The sequence below is a fragment of the Babylonia areolata genome, chromosome 18 (assembly GCF_041734735.1).
Source record: "Babylonia areolata isolate BAREFJ2019XMU chromosome 18, ASM4173473v1, whole genome shotgun sequence".
Taxonomy (NCBI): Eukaryota; Metazoa; Mollusca; class Gastropoda; order Neogastropoda; family Buccinidae; genus Babylonia; species Babylonia areolata.
The window spans coordinates 21918052-21938452 of NC_134893.1; the positions used below are offsets into that span (position 1 = coordinate 21918052).

The 20401-nt window shown below is 39.1% G+C and overlaps 2 protein-coding genes across 2 annotated transcripts; one reads left to right on the forward strand and one right to left on the reverse strand.

Moving 5' to 3' along the window:
• Window positions 1–3372: 3372 nt before the first annotated feature.
• LOC143292186 (sphingomyelin synthase-related protein 1-like) lies at window positions 3373–9924 on the reverse strand. The gene is made up of 5 exons (XM_076602369.1): window positions 9846–9924; window positions 8008–8698; window positions 7272–7389; window positions 6035–6185; window positions 3373–3795 (listed from the first exon to the last, which is right to left on the reverse strand). Exons 2-5 carry the CDS (start codon window positions 8691–8693, stop codon window positions 3443–3445), a joined length of 1308 nt encoding a protein of 435 aa, XP_076458484.1. The 5' UTR covers window positions 8694–8698; window positions 9846–9924; the 3' UTR covers window positions 3373–3442.
• Window positions 9925–12178: 2254 nt separating this feature from the next.
• On the forward strand, window positions 12179–20142 carry LOC143292565 (non-selective voltage-gated ion channel VDAC2-like). The gene is made up of 9 exons (XM_076602980.1): window positions 12179–12269; window positions 13037–13103; window positions 14325–14459; window positions 15048–15168; window positions 15534–15644; window positions 16114–16230; window positions 16867–17017; window positions 18544–18601; window positions 19491–20142. The coding sequence occupies exons 2-9, from the start codon at window positions 13040–13042 to the stop codon at window positions 19580–19582; spliced, it is 849 nt and encodes a 282-aa protein (XP_076459095.1). The 5' UTR covers window positions 12179–12269; window positions 13037–13039; the 3' UTR covers window positions 19583–20142.
• The last annotated feature ends 259 nt before the right edge of the window (window positions 20143–20401 follow it).

Here is a 20401-nt window from a genome sequence, read left to right on the forward strand (position 1 = left end):
CCACCATAATGTCTACCTGAAGCAGTAAATAGCTAAAAAATAAAAATAAAAATAAACAGGGGAGTGAACATGCCAAGTAAACAGAAACTCATGAAGAAACTGGTGATGACCAACATTCAGTTCTAGACGTTTTTTGTTGCTGTGGGTTTTTTTTAAATGAACACAGTCTACTGTATGCTCTAGTGCACGTTCATGCCCTTGTTAACATCAAAATGGTATACTCATTCATTCACCCATGTATGCAATTATGACTTACATTTTAGTAGTAGTAATAGTAGTAGTAGTTGTAGTGACAGCAACAACAACAACAATAATATAATACTACTACTACTACTACTAATGATGATGATGATGATGATGATAAAAGTAGTAGTAGTAGCAGCAGCAGCAGCAACACCAGCAGCAGCAGTAGTAGCAGTAGCTACCAGTATCACTATTACTACTTCTACCACCACCACCACCACCACTACCATTATTATTACTACTACTACTACCACCACCACTACTACTACTTATCATCTTCTTTTCTAATATTATGATGAAGACAATGATACCTGTATCTATATAATGCTGAATATTGTGCATGACAAACCGGAGTGCTGTTCACACCAGATATTCACATGCAGGTGAATTCTGAATTAAACTTACAAACAGATGAAAACTACAGAGGGAAAGAGTATGTGGCAAGACAGCCACAACAAAATGCAGTTTTGTAGAATTGAGCTTGCCCACATACCACCAGTGAAAAAGGACTGCCAATCAATAAATGAGAACAAACAAAAAGCAAGACATCATATGCTATACATACATACAATTTCAAAAGAAAAACATCATTAGGATGTTGGTGCACAAATCAGAACCACCTCTGCAAAACACAACAGAGCATCATTTCCTCCCTTTAAAAAAATTATTAAAAAAAAAAAAAATCTTAACTAGCAGATTTTCAAATAAAACCATCAGACAATGCTGTCAGAATAGTGCAACAGTATGCTGAAAATGAAAAAGAAAATGAGATGAGAAGTTTGCCAAACTCCTTGTCCACACGTCAGCATCGAGAAGAAACTGTTGATATCCTCTGAAACATAGCAATGTCAAAATACTGATGATATGTCCACCTAGAGAAGAAGAAGAAGAATAAGAAGAAGGAGGGGGAGGGGGGAGGAGGAGGAGGAAGAGGAGGAGGAGGAAGAGGAGGCAGCAGCCTGAGGCACAGTGAAAGACACAAGTTAGAGTCACACAGATATGGTGTTTTCGACAAAAAGCTCAAACATCTAAATGACCACATCAAAACACAAAAGTTTCTCAAGGCATAATGGTTTGTTGTACGCTTGGCTGGCTGATAATTCAGTAAAAGTTTAGGGTGTGAAATGAGGCAACAGACGAGATATGTTTAAGATGGTCAGTGAAATTTGTCCGGGCTTTCTGCCCCACATCTGACAGAATTCCACCACCGCTCACACTCATGATCATTCTGACAGTGGCTCAGATACAAAATAAAAAGCAAGAAGTGAAACAATTAAGCTCAACATCCTTCTGCCATTCCTAATCTTAACCTCCCTCCTTCTACAATTAATGACCGTCAGATGGACATCTGAAAGAACTTGGTAGAACACCAAAAATCCTTCAGAACAGTCAGACATAACCTGCAATGTCTATTGAAACATGATGCAACAGAATTTTTAAAAGGCAAAAAACAAAAACAAACAAAAAAAAAGAAAGGAAAAAAGCAAAAAAAAAAAAAAAAAAAAAAAAAAAAGCGCAGAATAATTCGGTACTTACTCTTCACAGACACCTGAACAAACAATAGCAGGTATAATCATCATTCCAGCCAATATTTTCACACAGTTATAATCGATAGTCACCAAGAACACTGAAAATGAATTTACTGATAAAATGGATAATCCAGTCGTTCCAGACCTGTCTTTCTATCAACAAAAAAAAATTGTGGCAAACAGATTCACTGTTGGTATTGTCCTGTAGCAGAAATGAAGAAGCTTATGTTACCTTACTAAAATCAAATTCTCTATTGTGGAAAAAAAAATCCTTAAATGATAGTAGAATTTTATTCTTATAATGTAGAATTAAAACAATGTATATACAGATATATATATATATATATATATATATATATATATATATATATCACAAAAGTTAAAGTAAAGAAGCTCTTAAAATAAAAGTTACATATTTCTAATCTCAAAACTTTCCCTCCTCTTTCTAACAACTTCATGAATTTATATAACTCCATTAATTGTTCATCTCAATCAAATTCTTTGCTGTCTTTCGTTTTGTCATTTTTGCTTCTGTTGCTCATATTGAATAATATGGTATTATCACTACTGCTATCACTTGCCATGCTACTTTCTGGTAACTGTAGACTGAGCCACTATCATCTTGCTCTCCTTTTCTCTTATGTATGTGTTCATACACACATAATATATACTTTCTATGTGTGGTGCAATCTTTAAAAAAGAAAAAAAAAGAAAGAAAAACAGACTGAAGACCAGGCCATTCCAAGATTTCAACCCAACCCTTGAGTAATAGTAATGTTTTGAGTATCTCTCAGCTTTCAGAAGCTCTGTCATGGATTTTAACAAACCCTTTGATACAAAAAGGAAAAACACTTAAAACAAAACCGCATGAACACAAATACAAACATGAGACATAAAAAAAAAATAAAAAAAAAAAAAAAAAAGAAGTAAGAGGTCAGCATGTCACAAATGAAAGACTGAATTCACAGCATAAAAAAAGCACAAAAAAGCCCATGCCAAACGAAAGCTGAACAATTACAGAAATATATCTAGAGATGCGTTAATTACTGATGACATAACAATCAACATTAAACATGAAAACTTCATTAAGTAATGCTACGTTCATCAGTTAAATAACATCTGTTCTTACAAAGTTACTTTGTAAGAACAGATGTTATTTTTTTAGTTCTAGTTTGGTGTATAAAACTGAAACTGTATAGTCTGCATACTGTATTTTTGTTCATACTCATAGCTAAACATGAAGGATGAACACTGAATAATTTCCTTACACATCATGTATCTCTTACCCTTTGCATAGATTGGTGTGCAGAGCAATACCATTCATGAAATAAAACATTGAACTTAAGGGCAATCTGTGTAACATACACATCATCACTGACAAATTTATAAAGAAAACACAGTTATGCAAACCATAAATTGGAAGCAAAAGTTCGCTTTGACCAGCAAGAGCAAAAGCAAGCAAAAAAAGAAAAAAGAAAAAACTAAACCAAAAAAAACAAAACAAAAAAAAAAAAAAACCCAAGGAAACAAATATGCTGAAGAACTTGAAGAATGCAAATAATCATAAAGTGAAAAATAAATAAATAAGTAATTTTCCCATTCACATCATTTCACACAAAAACACTGAATCATTCACATCATTCTTTCTTTTTTCTTTTTTTTTTCCTTCTTCACTTCTCTTTGCGCTTTGGTGACGTCCTGAAGACATCCCCGGACATGATGTCTTTGAGACGCCGGGGGATCTTGAAAGGCCACTCATACTCGTTGGGCACAACCCCGTCACAGCGAGACTCAAAGAAGGAGAACATGGGGAACCAGATGCGCGTGCGCTGAGCGTCCTGCTGCATGAGGGAGCGGTTGTTGGCCAGCGTGTGGTAGTACATGAAGAGGCGGGAGGTGAGGTAGAAGGCGATGAACACGTCGATGGAGTAGTGCTCGTGGGCGGCCAGGATGAAGAAGATGCCGAAGATGTTGAGCACCCACGATGCTAGATGCAGGTAGTACATGTCCAGCGCTGGGGTGTCTGCACATTGATCATAACAATATTGGTTAATGATGATGATGATGATGATGATGATGTGGATACTTATGTAGTGCCTATTTTCAGTCAGAGACCAAGCTCTAACCACTTTACAAAAAAGGAATCACAGAGTCATTTGTTGATCACCCACGACATCAGGTGCAGGTAGTACATGTCCAGTGCGGGGGTGTCTGCATAATAATAATGATGATGATAATAATAAAAGAACATTTGGTACGCCCAATCTAATGATACAAAAGCCCTGAGCATTCACAATGAAAAATACTATGACATATGCATACTAAAAACACACGAATATACCTGCACGCACAAATCCTCCTGCTCCAACTCCAACCCACAAACCCACACCTACTCCACACAATGCATACTGACCATATAATGATATTGATTTATCATCATGATATGGATACTTATATGGTGATTATCCTCGGTTGGAGACCAAGCTCTAAGTGCTTAACAAACACACGAGTCATTTGCACGACGGGTTGCCTACCTGGGTAGAGCTGACTATTCATTCATTCGTTTCCTGTGTCATCCAATCAGGTTTCAGTCAGGCACACATACATTCATAGACACCTATCACTTTATATGTACAACCATTCTGTTTATCTACCCTGCCATATAGGCAGCCATACTCTGTTTTCGGGGGTGTGCATGTTGGGTATGTTCTTGTTTTTATAACTCACTAAGCGTTGACATGTAATACAGGATATTCTATGTGCGTATTTGATCCTCTGTGTGCATATACACATAAAAGGGGTTCAGGCACAAGAAGGTCTGAGCATATGTTGACCTGGGAGACAGGAAAAATCTCCACCCTTTATACTACAGCTTATCAGTTTTGCTCCCAGTGCTTCACAATGTGACAGTTCCAACAGGAGTATAGCACATTATGTGTGTGTATATAAATCTGTGCTTAAGTGTTTGGTTGGCTGACTGTAAAGGGCTGAGCATGTAAGTTTTTCATTTTTGTATTTAATTGGTGCACTGAAAAAGAACCCATGGCAACAAGTGTTGTCCTCTGGCAAAATTCTGCAGAAGAAATCCACTTTGATAGGTACAGAAACATACAGGCATGTACTCAAGGCCTGACTAAGGATGTTAGGTTATGCTGCTGGTCAGGCATCTGCCTAGCAGATGTGATGTAGCATATATGGATTTGTCCGAATGCAGTGACACCTCCTTAAGAAACTGAAACTGAAACTGCACCCGAGTTGCTTTCAGCACAATTATTTCCCAATGTGAATGAAGAATTGCAATGATAATGTATGATAGTCAGTCATGTCCGACTATGACCACCGAACAGCAGAGAAGGCAGCTGCTGTCCCAGCTACCTGGGCTTGAATTTGATTATAGCGGAGAATGTCTTACATCCCACTCTCTTGGCCAACAGGGTTTTAGGACTGGGATAGTTCACAAAAGCTAACAATCCCCCATGGTTGCAGCACTAAGAGCCAGTGCCATCTGGTCTTCTAGTTTTAGAGTCATAGTCCTTCACAAAAGATGAAGCTGTAAATGCCTTCCCACTGCAGTGGAGAAACCATTGATAATAGAACTATCAGTTTGCTGTAAGCCCCACTGTAAGCTTATGTCAAACTGTGTTATATAAGCAATGATCATGACAACATTACAGAACACAGAGTTATTGTAGACAGAAATCCATACAAAGTTACTTTACACTGCAATCCTTTGTGCTGTGTCCCACAGTATGGGACATTTTGTTTTCTATATACTATATAGTTTGATGACGAAGAACAATGATGAAGATGCTGCTGCATTGGTCCACTTAGGTCTTGGATTACTTAGCTAGACTGTACTCTCATATATCCCAGCATCAACCAAGCTGTGAGATACAGGCATCTGCTGTGTTGGTCAGGACATTTGAGCAACACTCCCGACCATGCATCTGTCAAGTGGATGACCCTCGACTGTGTGGTCCAAGTCTGAGCCCACGCTGCACGCTCAGCTTTGGGTAGCTGACCACAGGCAGAAAAAGATCAACTTCTCATGGGGATCCAACCAGCGTTCTCCCAGTTGTCAGACTGCGACATTAGCAACTTCGCTATAGTAGCTGGTTTAGACAGCAATCCTGGCAAGTTAATTTTTCTACATAGTAAGTGAACTCACACTCGGTGATGAGGAAGCTGAGGATGGTGATGATGTGGTGTGGCCACAATCCTGGCAAATTAATTTGTCTCTACTGTAATGTAAGCGAACTCACACTCGGTGATGAAGAAGTTGAGGATGGTGATGATGGAGGTGTGGCCGCTGAACATGTAGTCCCCACAGCTCTTCACCCCCTGCAGGGTCATGCCCAGGCCCCGCCAAATCTCCAGTGTGCGCCCCATGCGGGACCACATGTTTCCATACACCTGACAATGAGGGGCACAGAGTCATTGTGGTTAGGACTTCACGCATGATCAGTCTGCGAAAAAAAAAAGGACTGAAACTTAAATGGTACGATATCTGTACTGCCTATTGTGATGAACACAAACTTCTTTTTTTTCTAATCTTTTATCATTTCTAAGGACTTTTATAATAATAAATTAGTCTGTTGATTCACAATGATACCGTCATAGCACCTTTCTTCCATTCTGAAAAAAGGTAAAGCATAAAAACGGCCCTGAAAAAAACAAAGATTTTGTTGGCAAATGTATCAAATTATACTTCTTTGTTTCCCCACAATGTAATTGTAAGATAATTCCTCACACACACACACACACACACACACACACACACACAACACAACCACCACCACCAACAACAACAACTTAACTATCTAATCTCCTGCAAAGTCTGTTCCAGTGACAGATATAAATGGTGAGGATTATTGCTATTGGAACAAACCCCTCTTTAGAATTGTGATATAGCAGTTTGAATAAGGAAGCGCAGTTAAATGGATACTGAAAAACCAGCCTAATCTCCCCAAAATTTGGTTCCAGGCATGGACAAAATGGTGAAAATTATTGGTACGGTCCTTTCTTCAGTTTAGTTTCTTGATTTGTATGAATTCCATGCCATCAATCAAAATTATCAGTTGCAAGGTCTGAGTGTGCGTGTCACATTCTGTATATTCTGATGCTCAGCTGCAAATACAGAGAGTCTGTGAGGGTGTGTGTTCAAAACCCACTCCTGCTCTTTCTCCCAAGTTTGACTGGAAAATCAAACTGAGCGTCTAGTCATTCAGATGAGATGAAAAACCAAAGTCCCGTATGCAGCACACACTTGCCGCACTGAAAAAGAACCCATGTCAACGAGAGTGTTGTCCTCTGGCAAAATCCTATAGAAAAATCCTATACTGATAGGTATACAAATGTATAAGTATGCACTCAAGGCCTCAACTGAGTGTGTTGGGTTATGCTGCTGGTCAGGCATCTGCCTCATAGATGTGGTGTATATACACATGGATTTGTCTGAACGCAGTGACGCCTCCATGAGAAACTGAAAGTGAAACTGACCTTTCCCACACAGTGCAGGTGTCGGCCAGGGACTGACATGGAGGTGATGAGCATGGTGACACAGCGCAGCAAGAAGATGGTCCCAAGCAGGGAGAACATCCTTCTCAGCAAGATGAACCTGCACAGCAACCACGTTTGTTGTTACCATGATAATCATTATTAGTACTACTATTATCATTGTGATTTTCAATATCATCTTCCTTCTGCTTCCTGTCACCATCATCATTATCATCACAGTTATCACTATCATTATTACTACTTGTATCATCATTATCCTCATTACTCATAATGCTTTATCATAATCATCATCATCATTTAAAAATATTATTATTATCATTATCATTATTATTACTATTATTATTTTGATGAATGCCATTATCTGTATGTATCTGTAATAATGATATTATTTCAATGAAATATACCTTTGATTTGTAAAATGATCAAGAAAAAGGATGAAAACAAAACCCTAATTTTCTTTTTTTTAAATATATATATATATATATATATATATATATATATATATATATATATATATATGTACACACACCTGCGATCAAAACTACTGAAAGAGATTCATGCATAAATCTATAAACTAATAAAGAATAAATTCAGAGCTCTATTCCTTGACACTTTTAGGAGGGGAGACTGGGTTCATAAACAAGTTTCAAGTACCACCACCCCATCCTTCCACCCAACCCCATTCCCCAGAAACTCTCTCTCTTGTCATCATACTGACCTATGTTTATGGAAGATGAGGACACCAAACCAGATACAGCTCAGGATCAGGCCCACCAGCTCGCAGGCTTCAAACGCCCATGGTACATAAGGCATGTTATCCAAAAATATATCAGGAAGTGGAGGATACTTTTGCATGTCTGGAACACGGTCGTGCACAATCACCATCACAAATGCTGTCAGCAGAAACACAGCAAACACATAGACAAAGCTCAGCAATGTTTTCATCGGTTCTGGATCCAAAGATCTGCTTTCCTGGGAAATGCGGGTCTCATACCGCGGCCTCCCTCTTGAACTGGTTGATGCATGCTGTACAGAACTAGACGCCAAAGTTCTTGCCTCAGACGGTGATGGGACTGGATCCGGAAACCTACTATGAATGCTCTGTGACTTCTGAATCATCTTCATCACGTCAATGCCATTGTGCAAAATGTCGGGTTCATAGTCTGGGTCATTCACGCGCAGATGCTGGACCTTGCTCATGATATGTTTGATGTCTCCCAGAACGGTCATTCTGATCGGAGGCTGCTTGAGGTCATCTTCAGAAAGCGTGAGAAGAGCAGGTCCATCTATCCTGTGCTGTGAACACAGCAATTCGCTGTAGTCCCCAAATCCTTCTTGACTCAGCCAGTTTGCTACATCATCACAGCTCCATTTGCTGAGGAATACTTCTCCACCTTCTGCCATTGTTGCTAAAGTGACAAGAAAAAAAAATTAGCATAAAATCAAAACAAAACAAAACAAAAACCAAAAAAAGAAAAAAAAGAAAAAAAAGCATAAGATATAATGATAAGGATTAAAAACATAATGGTGAAAGGTTTCTGACAGAGCTTCCTGACACATGTATACAAATTCACACACAGTTTTACACAGACATGCACAAGCTCACACACACTCAATGACTCATACTGACACACAGACACACACACACCATAATGAGGATATAGGAAACACTAATGAAAACTGTTGAAAATCACAAAATAAGCAATCACTGAAAAATAAGTAGTGTGTAAATTCAATAGAGATCATACACTGATCATAGCAAGTCCATGCATCACATTTTAGGAAGAAAGCATGTAATCTGACATAAGCTTTATTGTGCTTCATAGTCATAGCAAATGCTTTAAAATAAAATCATAAGTATTAAGAGTTATATTTCGTCAAGTGATGGCCTTGATCTTTTTCCTCTCACCCATCTTATTGCATAATCATGAAGGGGATGACAAGAAATGTCCCACTCATACAGTCTCCAACCATTCTTTTGCATTGACATCATGTACCCTTTGGAAATGCCAACCGATGCTCCCTCTCTCTCTTTCTCACACAGACACACACACACACATGTACTCATATCTATGTACTATAGCACTGATTCACATTGTTTACTGCATGCATTCATCCTTTACACACACACACATATATATATATATATATATATATATATATATAAAGCAATGTTTTCCCTTCCAGTTAAAGAATTATAACAGTAATAAATTCATTTTAGCAGTTGCATGCATCCATCCTGTTTTGTTTACCTGGAAATCTTGAAGTCAATTTGAAACTGAATGTGTAGTCTGTCAAATTCTGGAAAGGAAGAACAGTCTTGCTGTGGGTAATGAACACACACACACACACACACACACACACACACGCACGCAAACACACACGCACACACACAGTGATGTCGATCTCTCTAAATGAAATCAGTTTAAATGCATTCCTCTGAGTCTGACTAAGACAGTAAGAGAATTTCGGACTGCACTGAAAAAAACTTGAAACATGTGGCTTCATTCACTAATTAGTGTTTAATTATCTGTAATTCGTTCTAATTACACAAACCTTTTGATCGATAACGTTGCTGTCCGGTCTTGTGTCAAAGATTGTCGGTCACTAAAACAACAACAAAAAGCGAGTCATATCTCCGGACTGTAACTTCATTTCAAAGTTCATCACATGGCCTGCGAATGTTAAGCTGAACTTTGTTCGATATATTATGTGGGTCAAAAGGTTGCAAAAGTTATCATTCCCTACAATCTTAGTGATGATGTTTAAAGAAAGAAGCAAAAGAAGAACTTCTAATGGGACATGAGAGTGAATACAGCACAGCACACTGTAAAACAACACAGTGGCATTCATCAATCTGCCGTCTAACATGTACGAAGGTCCCTACAGCTAGTTTCATTATCAATCAGTCACTGATATTATAAACGAACACTCACACTGGCATCTTTACCAATCAATTTATGCTTACACCCTGGTTTTGCAGTTTGTCGCGTCCAGCCTTATACTAATGAATGATAATATTCATAAACTGTAACAAACAAACCTTTCAGAGTTTATCACTGTATTTCGGATGAACGCTTGAGAACTGTCATGTTGCCTCAACGAGATCTACAACTGATGGGAAAGACGCAACCGTGTGCTTGCTTTGAGGTCAGAGACCGCAATCAGCTTCCGGGGCTCGAAGTAACGAAAGTAAATAAGCTTACTTTTATTTTTCATTTTACGTTATCAATATATGATGGGCGGTGGTGAATAACAGTAAAAAAAAAAAAAAAAAAAAAAAAAAAAAAGAGTAAGCTTGCTTCTTGCTTACTTCTATCGATGTGTTTATTTCAGCTTTCTAAACAGGACCCACGACACATGTATGCAAAACAATTCCGACCGTCATGACTCACGTACATGTTGGTGGTTGAGATCCTAGCAGACGACAGAAAAGCGTTCCGGCGTTTAACGTGTATTGCGTGTGCTCGATCAGTACTGCGTCATCATCTTGAACGGTATTTGAACGTTTATCGGCCGACGTGTGTCTCTTGGGCCTGAATGAGTCCGAGATATTGTCAACACAAGCCTAAAGCACCTACAACTGCAACACATAGTCTAAAACCAATACATATCCTTTTGACATAATCACCATTATCAAGTTATTCTTGATCATAATCCAATATGGCTCTCTGTCTGTCTGTCTGTCTCTCGTTTTTCCTGTGATATTTTTTTTATTTTCATACTATTTTATATGTTGAATTATGCTTCCTTTGGCAATGAGCATCCCCCCACCCCCTTCCCCGTTATTGCTACGTGTATTTTTTTTATTTTTTTTATTAGACTTACTGTTTGACTGAGTATTCACATAATATTTGCCTTAACATACACAACTTGATGTATGCTTATGTGTGTGTAAGTGTGCGTGTGCCTGAGAGAGAGAGAGAGAGAGAGAGAGAGAGAGAGAGAGAGAGAGAGAGAAGATCAGATAGAAACACAGAGAGAGACACACACAGAGAGAGAATGTGTGTGTGTGTGTGTGTGTGTGTGTGTGTGTGTGTGTGTGTGTGTGTGTGTGTGTGTGTGTGTGTGTTATTATTACCATGCTTATGCCTCAGTTTGTGTAGTATTGTGTTCGCATACTATGACCTTAAGTAGCATTATGTATTGCGTATATAATGTTGCATTGTGTGGTGTAGCCCCTGTTTCACTGAGGGCGGGGACTGGATGAAAAAAAAGCGCGCCAGTGCAACTGAGTTATCTATTATCCTCGAAAATAAAGAATTTTATCTTGTCTTGTCTTGCCTTGTCTTGTTCTCTCTCTCTCTCTCTCTCTCTCTCTCTCTCTCTCTCTCTCTCTCTCTCTCTCGTTTGTATATTTTTCAATCTAACGCACTTATGATTCTTACACTGTAGCGTTCAGTTTGTGTTACGGTGCGCGCGCGCGCGCGCGCGTGTGTGTGTGTGTGTTTGTCACTGTCACTTTCACTGTCCGAGTCACTGTCATCAATTGTCATCGTCACTACTGATCATTCTCACTGGTCCTGAACCCACAGTTTGGTCGTAAGCAAGCTGCACTGCTGAACGGCGCAACACCAACAGTCTCCATTTCTGGCGGTCGTAGGAAATAGAGGGCTTGGGTTTCCTCTCTGCCCCGACTCAGTGATATTAACAATTGTTTCCCAACTTCGGAATGAAGCCGCCAAAACAGAACGTTTCTAATCAAGCGCACCCATTAAAGTTCTCGCGTCTGCTTTCGTCACCCGGAAGCAGTCTCCTTTTACAAAAGCGACAGAAGAAAGTCTTGAATTATATTGTTTTCATATTGATAGCTTTTCGTTTCTTATTGAAAGAAAAACACCTCATCATCACAACAAAGTAAAATATTTCCAGAAGCAAAAAATGAAATCTACATTAACTTGTGCGCATGCGTAATACCTTCCTTCCGACATCTTGCTGCGTCAGTGACCTTGTGAGAGGCAACTCGGGACAGAAGAACAGGTACATGATTTTCGCGTGGGAAAATGCAGTGTGCAATGACATTTGCTTGACACTCAACTTAAAGCTTTTGTTTATATGAATACTATTTATAATGGTTGGTTTATTGTCTGGTTACACTGTCTGTGTGACGTACACCATGTTGATCGGGTTGGGACAAGTAGACAGGCACCGACCGGCTGCTTCTGGTGTGTTCTGCCGGGCACCTTCGCATCAGGCGAAATGAATTCCAGTGTAAAATCCACAAGTAAAACACCACAGATTGTATTTTCCATGTTTCATCATGTTTTGTGGATTATTGGCATTGCTTTTCAATACTGTCGTTTGATTTGTACTGTTTCTGTGTCAGTGATGAAATTGCAGATTTAGACATTCACCTTCTCAGTGTTCGTGACATTCCGTCTACTGCTGGTCAGTCAACGCGTCATTGGTTGTAGTTTTGAAGTGGTCGCCCCTGGACAGTGAAAACGAATTGACTTTTAGCTTCCAACCACGAAGTATTTTGCTTGAGCCAGTTTGACCAGAATCATTTGAATGTTCATTGTGGGAGAAAACCACAAATGAATAGAAATATTTACTGCACAATTGCATTCCTTTTCTTTCAACATTTATTAGCATTAATTATTACTTGTCTCTAGCAAATTACATTCTGTGCATGTATGTTTTGTTCAGTTATATTCTTTGCTTACCATTTCACACTGTTGATATGAACATTGTTTTTCCATGATGCAGTAGCTTTCATTTGCTTAGTGTAGAAAACTTTGTTGCAGAAAATGGCTCCACCAAGCTATTCAGATCTTGGCAAGGCTGCAAGAGACCTGTTTTCCAAAGGCTACAGTATGTATACATACATACATGCATACACACACACACACACACACACATATATATATATATATATATATATATATGCATGCACATACATTTGTGAATTACGTTTAAATTGACGGTCAGCCTGGCCGATGATAGTCCTCATTGGCATAGCTACAACAGTAGAAGATAAAGTCTGAATATCAGATTTTTTTTTGGGGGGGGTGGGGGGGGGGGGGTTGTATTGAATTCGTTAACCAAAGGCAAAACACTGGAAGCTTTAGCTTGGGCAATCTTCCTAGATTCTATTAGAGCTAAAAGCCCCATCTACGTCATGAGGTTATCCTTTATTTTGATGATTTGGTTTGGATACTAGCTGCTTTTTTGTATGGTTCTTTGCACGTTCAGCTAAATGGTGTTACCTAGTCCAAGCTCTGCGATGGTAGTGCACCTAGACGACCAAAATTGCTTGCTTCAGCTTATGCTCAGAAAGAATTGGAGCTTCAACTCAGTGACACTGAACACAACAGACTCTTGACTACATGTGACCACATGACTGACAGTGATACTGACGGAGATACCAACAGTGGAAGCTACACTCTTACTACTTAGCACAGAGCCAGTGCAGGGGAGGAGAGGAGTATAGGCATAAGTAGGGTGAGGGGAGGCAGACTGAAAACTGGACTAAGTGTTGCTCAGAGATGGGGTAGAGGAGAGAAGCAAACCTTTCTGAATACACACACACACACACACACACACACACAGATTTATGTGTTTTTAAGTCTAATGGCTCTATCCAATAAGTCGAAGGATCATGGGGTTTGTAAAGGTTGAATTATTTTGAAGCGGAAATGTCTCAAAAGATGGTGAGCAGGGAGATGGGTTGGTGAGGGTTTGAGGTGCTGGTGGTTTTAGGGGTGTGGGGGGTACTGGCTGGCTGGCAGAAATATTTTTGCAGGTCAGTCTATAAGATTCTGTGTAAGCATTGACTTCACTGGCGAATGATATGAGTGAAACTTTTTTTAATTTTCCATTTTATTTTTTTAATTGTGTGGTATGAACTGAATCCAGGATTATTTAGCCACAGATAATTAAAAGCACAGAACCAAGTTGACTGATATTGTTTACACTGGTTTGTTAACAGTTAAATCTTTTAAGAAATCAAGAGAGAAAAATGTAATTTGTAAAAAAAAAGATACGAAAGAGCGCAGTCTTACTATATGGGTCAGTGTTATGTTTTTTTCACAGACTATGGATTCTTCAAGCTGGAAGCCAAGACGAAGACTGATAGTGGTGTGGAGTTCACTACCAGTGGCAACTCGAGCAGTGACACTGGCAAAGTCAGCGGCAACTTGGAGACCAAGTACAAGTGTTCTGAATATGGTCAGTTATTCTTCGCCACAAGTTTCTTGGTTGGTTCCTTTGGAAGATGGTAGATTTTTAGTACCGGGATCTATTTTTTCATGGTACAAAGGTTGTCACAAATACATTCCTTGAAATATTGTTTGTCTTCTCAGTTTTTGATTGACAGAATTCAGTCTGTTGTCAAGTTGTTGTTTATTTTGTTTGTTTTTGACAGGTTTTCATCCTTGTTATAACATTTCTCTTACTGAAATTTAAAAGTGATTATTTGGGGGATATTTCATTTTGTAGGTCTACCTAAGTTTCAGTTTATGATTTAATGACAGCACCCTTGATATCAGGGATAAACTTGTTAAAACTAAGTAGCTTAATTTTGTTTGGGTATGATCTGTCTCTCAAGAACATATTAAGATGTTTTGTTGGTATTTTTCTGTGACTTTAATTTTAAAGAATTTGTGTTAGCACCATTCTGTAAATCAAATTTTGGTACCTTGGGATAGCTTGACAACAATTGACCAAAAAAAAAAAAGCAAGACAGATGAATGAATGCCAGAGGCAGTTGAAAATTAAGAGACCTCTTACTAATTCTGTCTGATTCTGTCACGACAGGCCTGACCTTCACAGAAAAGTGGAACACGGATAACGTTCTAAACACGGAAGTGACCATCGAGGACCAGCTGGCAAAAGGCCTCAAGCTGGCCTTTGACACTTCTTTTGCCCCTCAGACAGGGTAGGTTGGTTGGTACACTTTTGCTTTCTGTGGTGTTTATGAAACATATTGCATAGATCTTTTAACAATCCTTGTTTTAGCATAACTAGGGTCCAGTCAGCATCATGTATATTGTATTTTCAGGAATTGTATGCTGTGATTATTATTACTCTTGTTCTTTATTTGAATAAGAACAGTGCCAGGAGAGAAAAAGCATATGCCCCAAAAAAGGGATGGAGGGTAGAGAAAATTTCAGGTTTTGAAAGATCCTGGCCTAATTAAGCTAGAAGGGTTTGCGGTTTAATAGTGCAGGTGTAGTTTATTCTAGAATGACATAATGGCATTTGCGGCATTCCTTTTCATGCAAGTTTCTTTTCTGTCTTCAGAAAAAAGAGTGGAAAAATCAAGACAGGCTACAAACAGGACTATGTCAATGTCAGCGCTGACGTGGACTTCGACTTTGCTGGACCCACCGTTCACGGAGCTGCTGTGTTGGGGTGAGTGTTGACCTGACCTTGGCCTGAAGTTCATGCATGGGACAGTTTACTGACAGTTTAGAGAGAAGGGGGCATGCATGTTCCGATGAACTGACAAAAAGTTGTTAGTGTAGATGCGTTGTGCTAGCATAAAGTGGAACTAATATTGAATGGGCCCTCTTTTGGTAATTTTTTTGTCTTTTTTTTTCATCCCAAAGACCTTTTACTATTGAAAATTAGTTGAGTTGCATCTAAGATTTGTACATTGTCAATTTCAATAACCTGAAATGGTGGTTATTTCACATTATGTTCCATTTTACATCTGTTGCAACAGATTTCTCATCAGACTGTCATTGTGCTTTCAGCTATATAATGCATTCTGTTCTATGACCCACCTGCCTCTACCTTTGCAAACTTTAGTTTTTGCTTTCACTGTCTTGGCTAACTGCCAGTTGAGATTGTTAACATGATAGCTGCATCTTTTGTGCAGGTACACTGGTTGGCTGGCTGGTTACCAGATGGCGTTTGACACTGCCAAATCCAGGCTGGCTAAAAGCAACTTTGCTGTGGGCTACACCACAAAGGACTTCACCCTTCATACCAGCATGTGAGTTCCTATGCAACACTGGTATGTCAGTTAGTGTAACAGGGGAAAAAATATTAAAAATCTAAAACCGTGCCATGGATTAATATAGCATGAGAATCTGATCTGAAATAATAAAGGTTGCTGCATACAGTACTATTATGACATTCTCTCTCTCTCTGTCTCTCTGTCTGTCTCTCTATCTCTCTCTCTCTCACCCACCCACCCACGCATGTGCGTTGTGCAATATGTGTGGTTTGTGCACGTATAATTCATGTATTCGTATATTTTTAAAGATTCTGTAGAAGTTCATTAAGTTTGGTTTGTTAAATAAGTCAGTGAAATCATTTGGGCAGGTATGAAGTACGGAACCAGTTGCAGAGAGGGGTTATTCAGTCACTTTTGGAGGGGAGGTAAAGTAGTTAAGTAAAAGGATTGGTAGACATCTTGATCATACTTAACTCACTCCAGAGGATGGAATGCTATAGCGGTTTTGACAATTAAAAATTTTTCAACGTTTTCCTCATGGAGTAGCATGACAAGCAGCTATTCAAATGAACTCTTGTTTTTGTACAACTGCCCATATTGTAAGTATTGCACACACAGCTCATTTTGCTTTGGCCTAGATCCCTTATTCAGAACTCCATTTCTCTTATTCAGCAATGACGGCCAGGAATTTGCTGGTTCCATCTACCAGCGTGTGAACAGTGATCTGGAAACGGCTGTCAACCTGTCCTGGACCTCTGGCACTAATGCCACCCGCTTTGCTCTGGGTGCCAAATACACCCTGGACAAAAATGCTTCAGTCAGTGTAAGTTACCCCTAGATATCCGTGAAATAGCCTATTAAGTGTCCTTTCTTTTATTTATTTATTTATTTACCAGTTACTGTTTTGACTATCATTTGCGTTGTGTTGGATGGGAATTAGGATGTTTTGGGAAGCGTATTCTCTAATTCTATAGATTAAAAAAAAAAAAAAATGTATAGTGGCTTGTTCCTGTTTTGTTTGAAAATTAATTTTGGTAAGGAAAGGTATTCTTTTTTTTGTTTTTTTCCCCTGGCAAAGGTTTTCTTTCAAAACATACAGTACATTGTAGTCAAAACAAATATACAGTATAAGCTGACAAAATTATTTGGTAAGTGTATACATACATTTACACATGCATACATACAAATAAACATAAGGATGGACAGACGGACAGACAGCACACATGCCATCATGCACAAACATACAGTTTGGTAGTGACTTTCTAGAGTAGTGGTATAGCAGAAATAGAAAAGTAAGCAATCAGCCATTGCCAAGAAAGATGATCATTCTACTGACAATAGGTATAATTCTTCAGGTACACTTATAATTCTTTGTATCTCAACTGATGTTTGAAGAGGACATATAGGGTGGCACAGATGGTGATGGTGGTTGGGTGTCTTTAGGAGGGAGCAGGGGAAAGGGGGTGTGGGGATGGTGGAAGACATGACCACATTCAACAAAATAGTGACAGTGAAGCGATGGGCAGAAAATGCAAAAAACTTTGCAGTGTGAAAAGCACAGGAGCAGGGGGAAGGTGGTTGCTGGAAAAAGGGCCCTACACAGGGACACAGAAGGGTGGGTTACTAGCTGCACCTACTTTTGTTTTTCTCCAAATAAACGGGGTAGCAGTTTGTGGAGGACAAGAGTTTTGGTTTCAATTTCTCAAGGAGGCTTCACTGCATTCAGACAAATCCAGCTAGGCAGATGTCTGACCAGCAGCATAACCCAACATGCTTAGTCTGACCTGTTTGTGTATCTATCAGAGTGGATTTTTTTCTACAGAATTTTGCCCAAGGACAACACTCTTGTCGCAGTGGGTTCTTTTTCAGTGCACCAAGTGTGTCCTGCACACAGGACCTTGGTTTATCATCTCATCCGAATTACTAGACACTCAGTTTAATTTTCCAAATTTTGGAGAAAGCGCAAGAGCGGGATTCGAACACAAACCCTCACAGACTCTGCATTGGCAGATGAGCGCCTTAACCATTCTGCCACCTTCCTCCTTAATCCTGGAGGACAGGAATCAGACCCTGCTGGAGTCTGCACAATGTATGATTAAATGTAATTATTTTGGGGAAAAACCCTTTTGATAGGGATTGGTATCAGTACTATCCTCTTTTTTTGTAAATCTAATAACAGTGTTTACTGTTACAGCCTTTGCCTTGCATCATTTCAATTTCTGTCCTTAATTGAATTTTTTTTTTAAGTGGTGCAAGGAATGACTTGACTGAAATAAGTAGATAATAGTAGAAATTAGTGCAGGTATTTTATTTTGCCGAAATGATTGTTATGTCCTTTTATTTTTTCAGGCTAAAGTAAACAATTCAAGTCAGATTGGCCTTGGCTACTCTCAGAAATTGCGAGATGGTAAGTGATTTTTTCTTTCTTTCTTTTTTCTTTTTTAACAACTTCATTTCAGTGCAGTTTTGCTTAATGAAGGAAAGTTTGATATGTGTAAAGACATGAACATCTATCATCACTATCATTCATTTGGATTTTATTATATTTTTTTTTCTTTTTTATTGATTTTTATTGGGATTTAAGGGATTTTTTGCCTGCCCATTGCAGTCCTTTAACTTGTCACTGGTTGCAATGGTGTAGTGGTCACCTTTAGGCAGCAAAATTATCTGATTGTAAGCTTACAGATATGAAGTTTTCCTGAACCAGTTTCAACAGAATCCTATGAATTTTAGTTTCCTGGTTTTGATCCTCGTTGGGTTAAGGATGGAGATTTTTCCGATCTCCCAGGTCAACATATGTGCAGGCCTGCTAGTACCTGAACCACATTCGTGTGCATATGCATGCAGATTAAACAAACATGTGAAAGATCCTCCATGCACACCCTTGAAAGCAAAGTATGGCTGCTGACATTGGTAAATATACATACCAGTCATGCATTTAAAAATGTTACTTGTCTGTGTGTGAGTGAAACCTGTCTGAATGACACCGGAAACAAATGATGAGTGCCAAAAGGCAGTTTGTCAGTGAACTCTACCCAGGTAGGCAGCCATGTGTACAAATGACTCGGTGTTTGTAAAGTACTTAGAGTGTGGTCTTTGACTGAGGATAGGCGCTACGTAAATACCCATTTTAACTACACGTACTTCACCGTGACCAACTAGTGCAGACTCCAGCAGGGAGTCCGATTCCTGCCCCAATACCCGTATCATCATAATCATCAATGTTTATCAGTATTGATATTCATTATTGGAGGAGACATGAATGGAAATATTTACTCTGTGTGTGTGTGTTGTAGGTGTGAAGCTGACCCTGTCTGCCTTGATAGAAGGCAAGAGCATAAACCAGGGGGGGCACAAGGTTGGTCTGGGACTGGACCTGGAGGCATAATTTGCTGACAAAAGCAGCTGGCTCAACATCATCTCCCCTTTTCCTCCCCTCCTCCACGCTTTGCGGTTTGCCTCTCATCTGCGTTCTACTGCGCAGAAGTCGTCGTCATCCATGCAGGGGACATCCCAGCTTCTCTTCACTGCCGACTTGGAGGGTTGATTTGATGCATGCGTAGTAGTGGAAAGGTGTTGGGGTCCCTGTCAGCAGTGTTGTGTAGGTGTCAACGGTATCACTTTGAAGTATCAGTTTTCAATCAGCAATTTTTTTGTATTTCTTCTACTAGATAAACTCTCCTTCTTTTCTCTTCTGTTGGCTCAGATCTGTGTAAGCATACAAGAGTGTAAATGTGGATTTTTTTTTCTTTCTTTCTGTTTCTTAATTGCAGGATGACCATGATTAATCAGATTGATACCAGACGTTTCATGGATGATGTGGGAAAATGATAGTGTTCTAAACGGGTTCTGTGTGTTGAAGTACTGCCCACTGTGAATCTGCATTTATGCTTGAATACATTTCATGTATAGACATTATGGATTAAAGAAAATGATGACAAGGTTGAATTTTGTGTATGCTCATGTGCATTTGTTTTGGAAAATGTGTGTTGGAAAAGTTTGACAACTTAGTAACTAATGAATCATGCACTCACACACACACCACACCACACCACACCACACGGAGTAGAGACACATGTGCACACATACTCGTTCACATAAACTGACACCCAAGATCCACCATTTCTTTTCAGCATGGTATATTGTTTGTGCTCTTTGAACATTTACAACTGAAGTAATACTGAATCAAACAGTACAAAGACACAAA

Excerpts from the sequence above, each read along its gene's own strand:
- LOC143292565 (XM_076602980.1), top strand. The coding sequence starts at position 13,040 with ATGGCTCCACCAAGCTATTCAGATCTTGGCAAGGCTGCAAGAGACCTG. Across the intron at positions 15,169-15,533 it reads TCTTTTGCCCCTCAGACAGG|AAAAAAGAGTGGAAAAATCA; the intron begins GTAGGTTGGTTG and ends TTCTGTCTTCAG. Across the intron at positions 18,602-19,490 it reads CTCTCAGAAATTGCGAGATG|GTGTGAAGCTGACCCTGTCT; the intron begins GTAAGTGATTTT and ends TGTGTGTTGTAG.
- LOC143292186 (XM_076602369.1), bottom strand. The coding sequence starts at position 8,693 with ATGGCAGAAGGTGGAGAAGTATTCCTCAGCAAATGGAGCTGTGATGAT. Across the intron at positions 7,390-8,007 it reads CTCATCTTCCATAAACATAG|GTTCATCTTGCTGAGAAGGA; the intron begins GTCAGTATGATG and ends GTTGCTGTGCAG. Across the intron at positions 3,796-6,034 it reads CAACTTCTTCATCACCGAGT|ACACCCCAGCGCTGGACATG; the intron begins GTGAGTTCGCTT and ends ATCAATGTGCAG.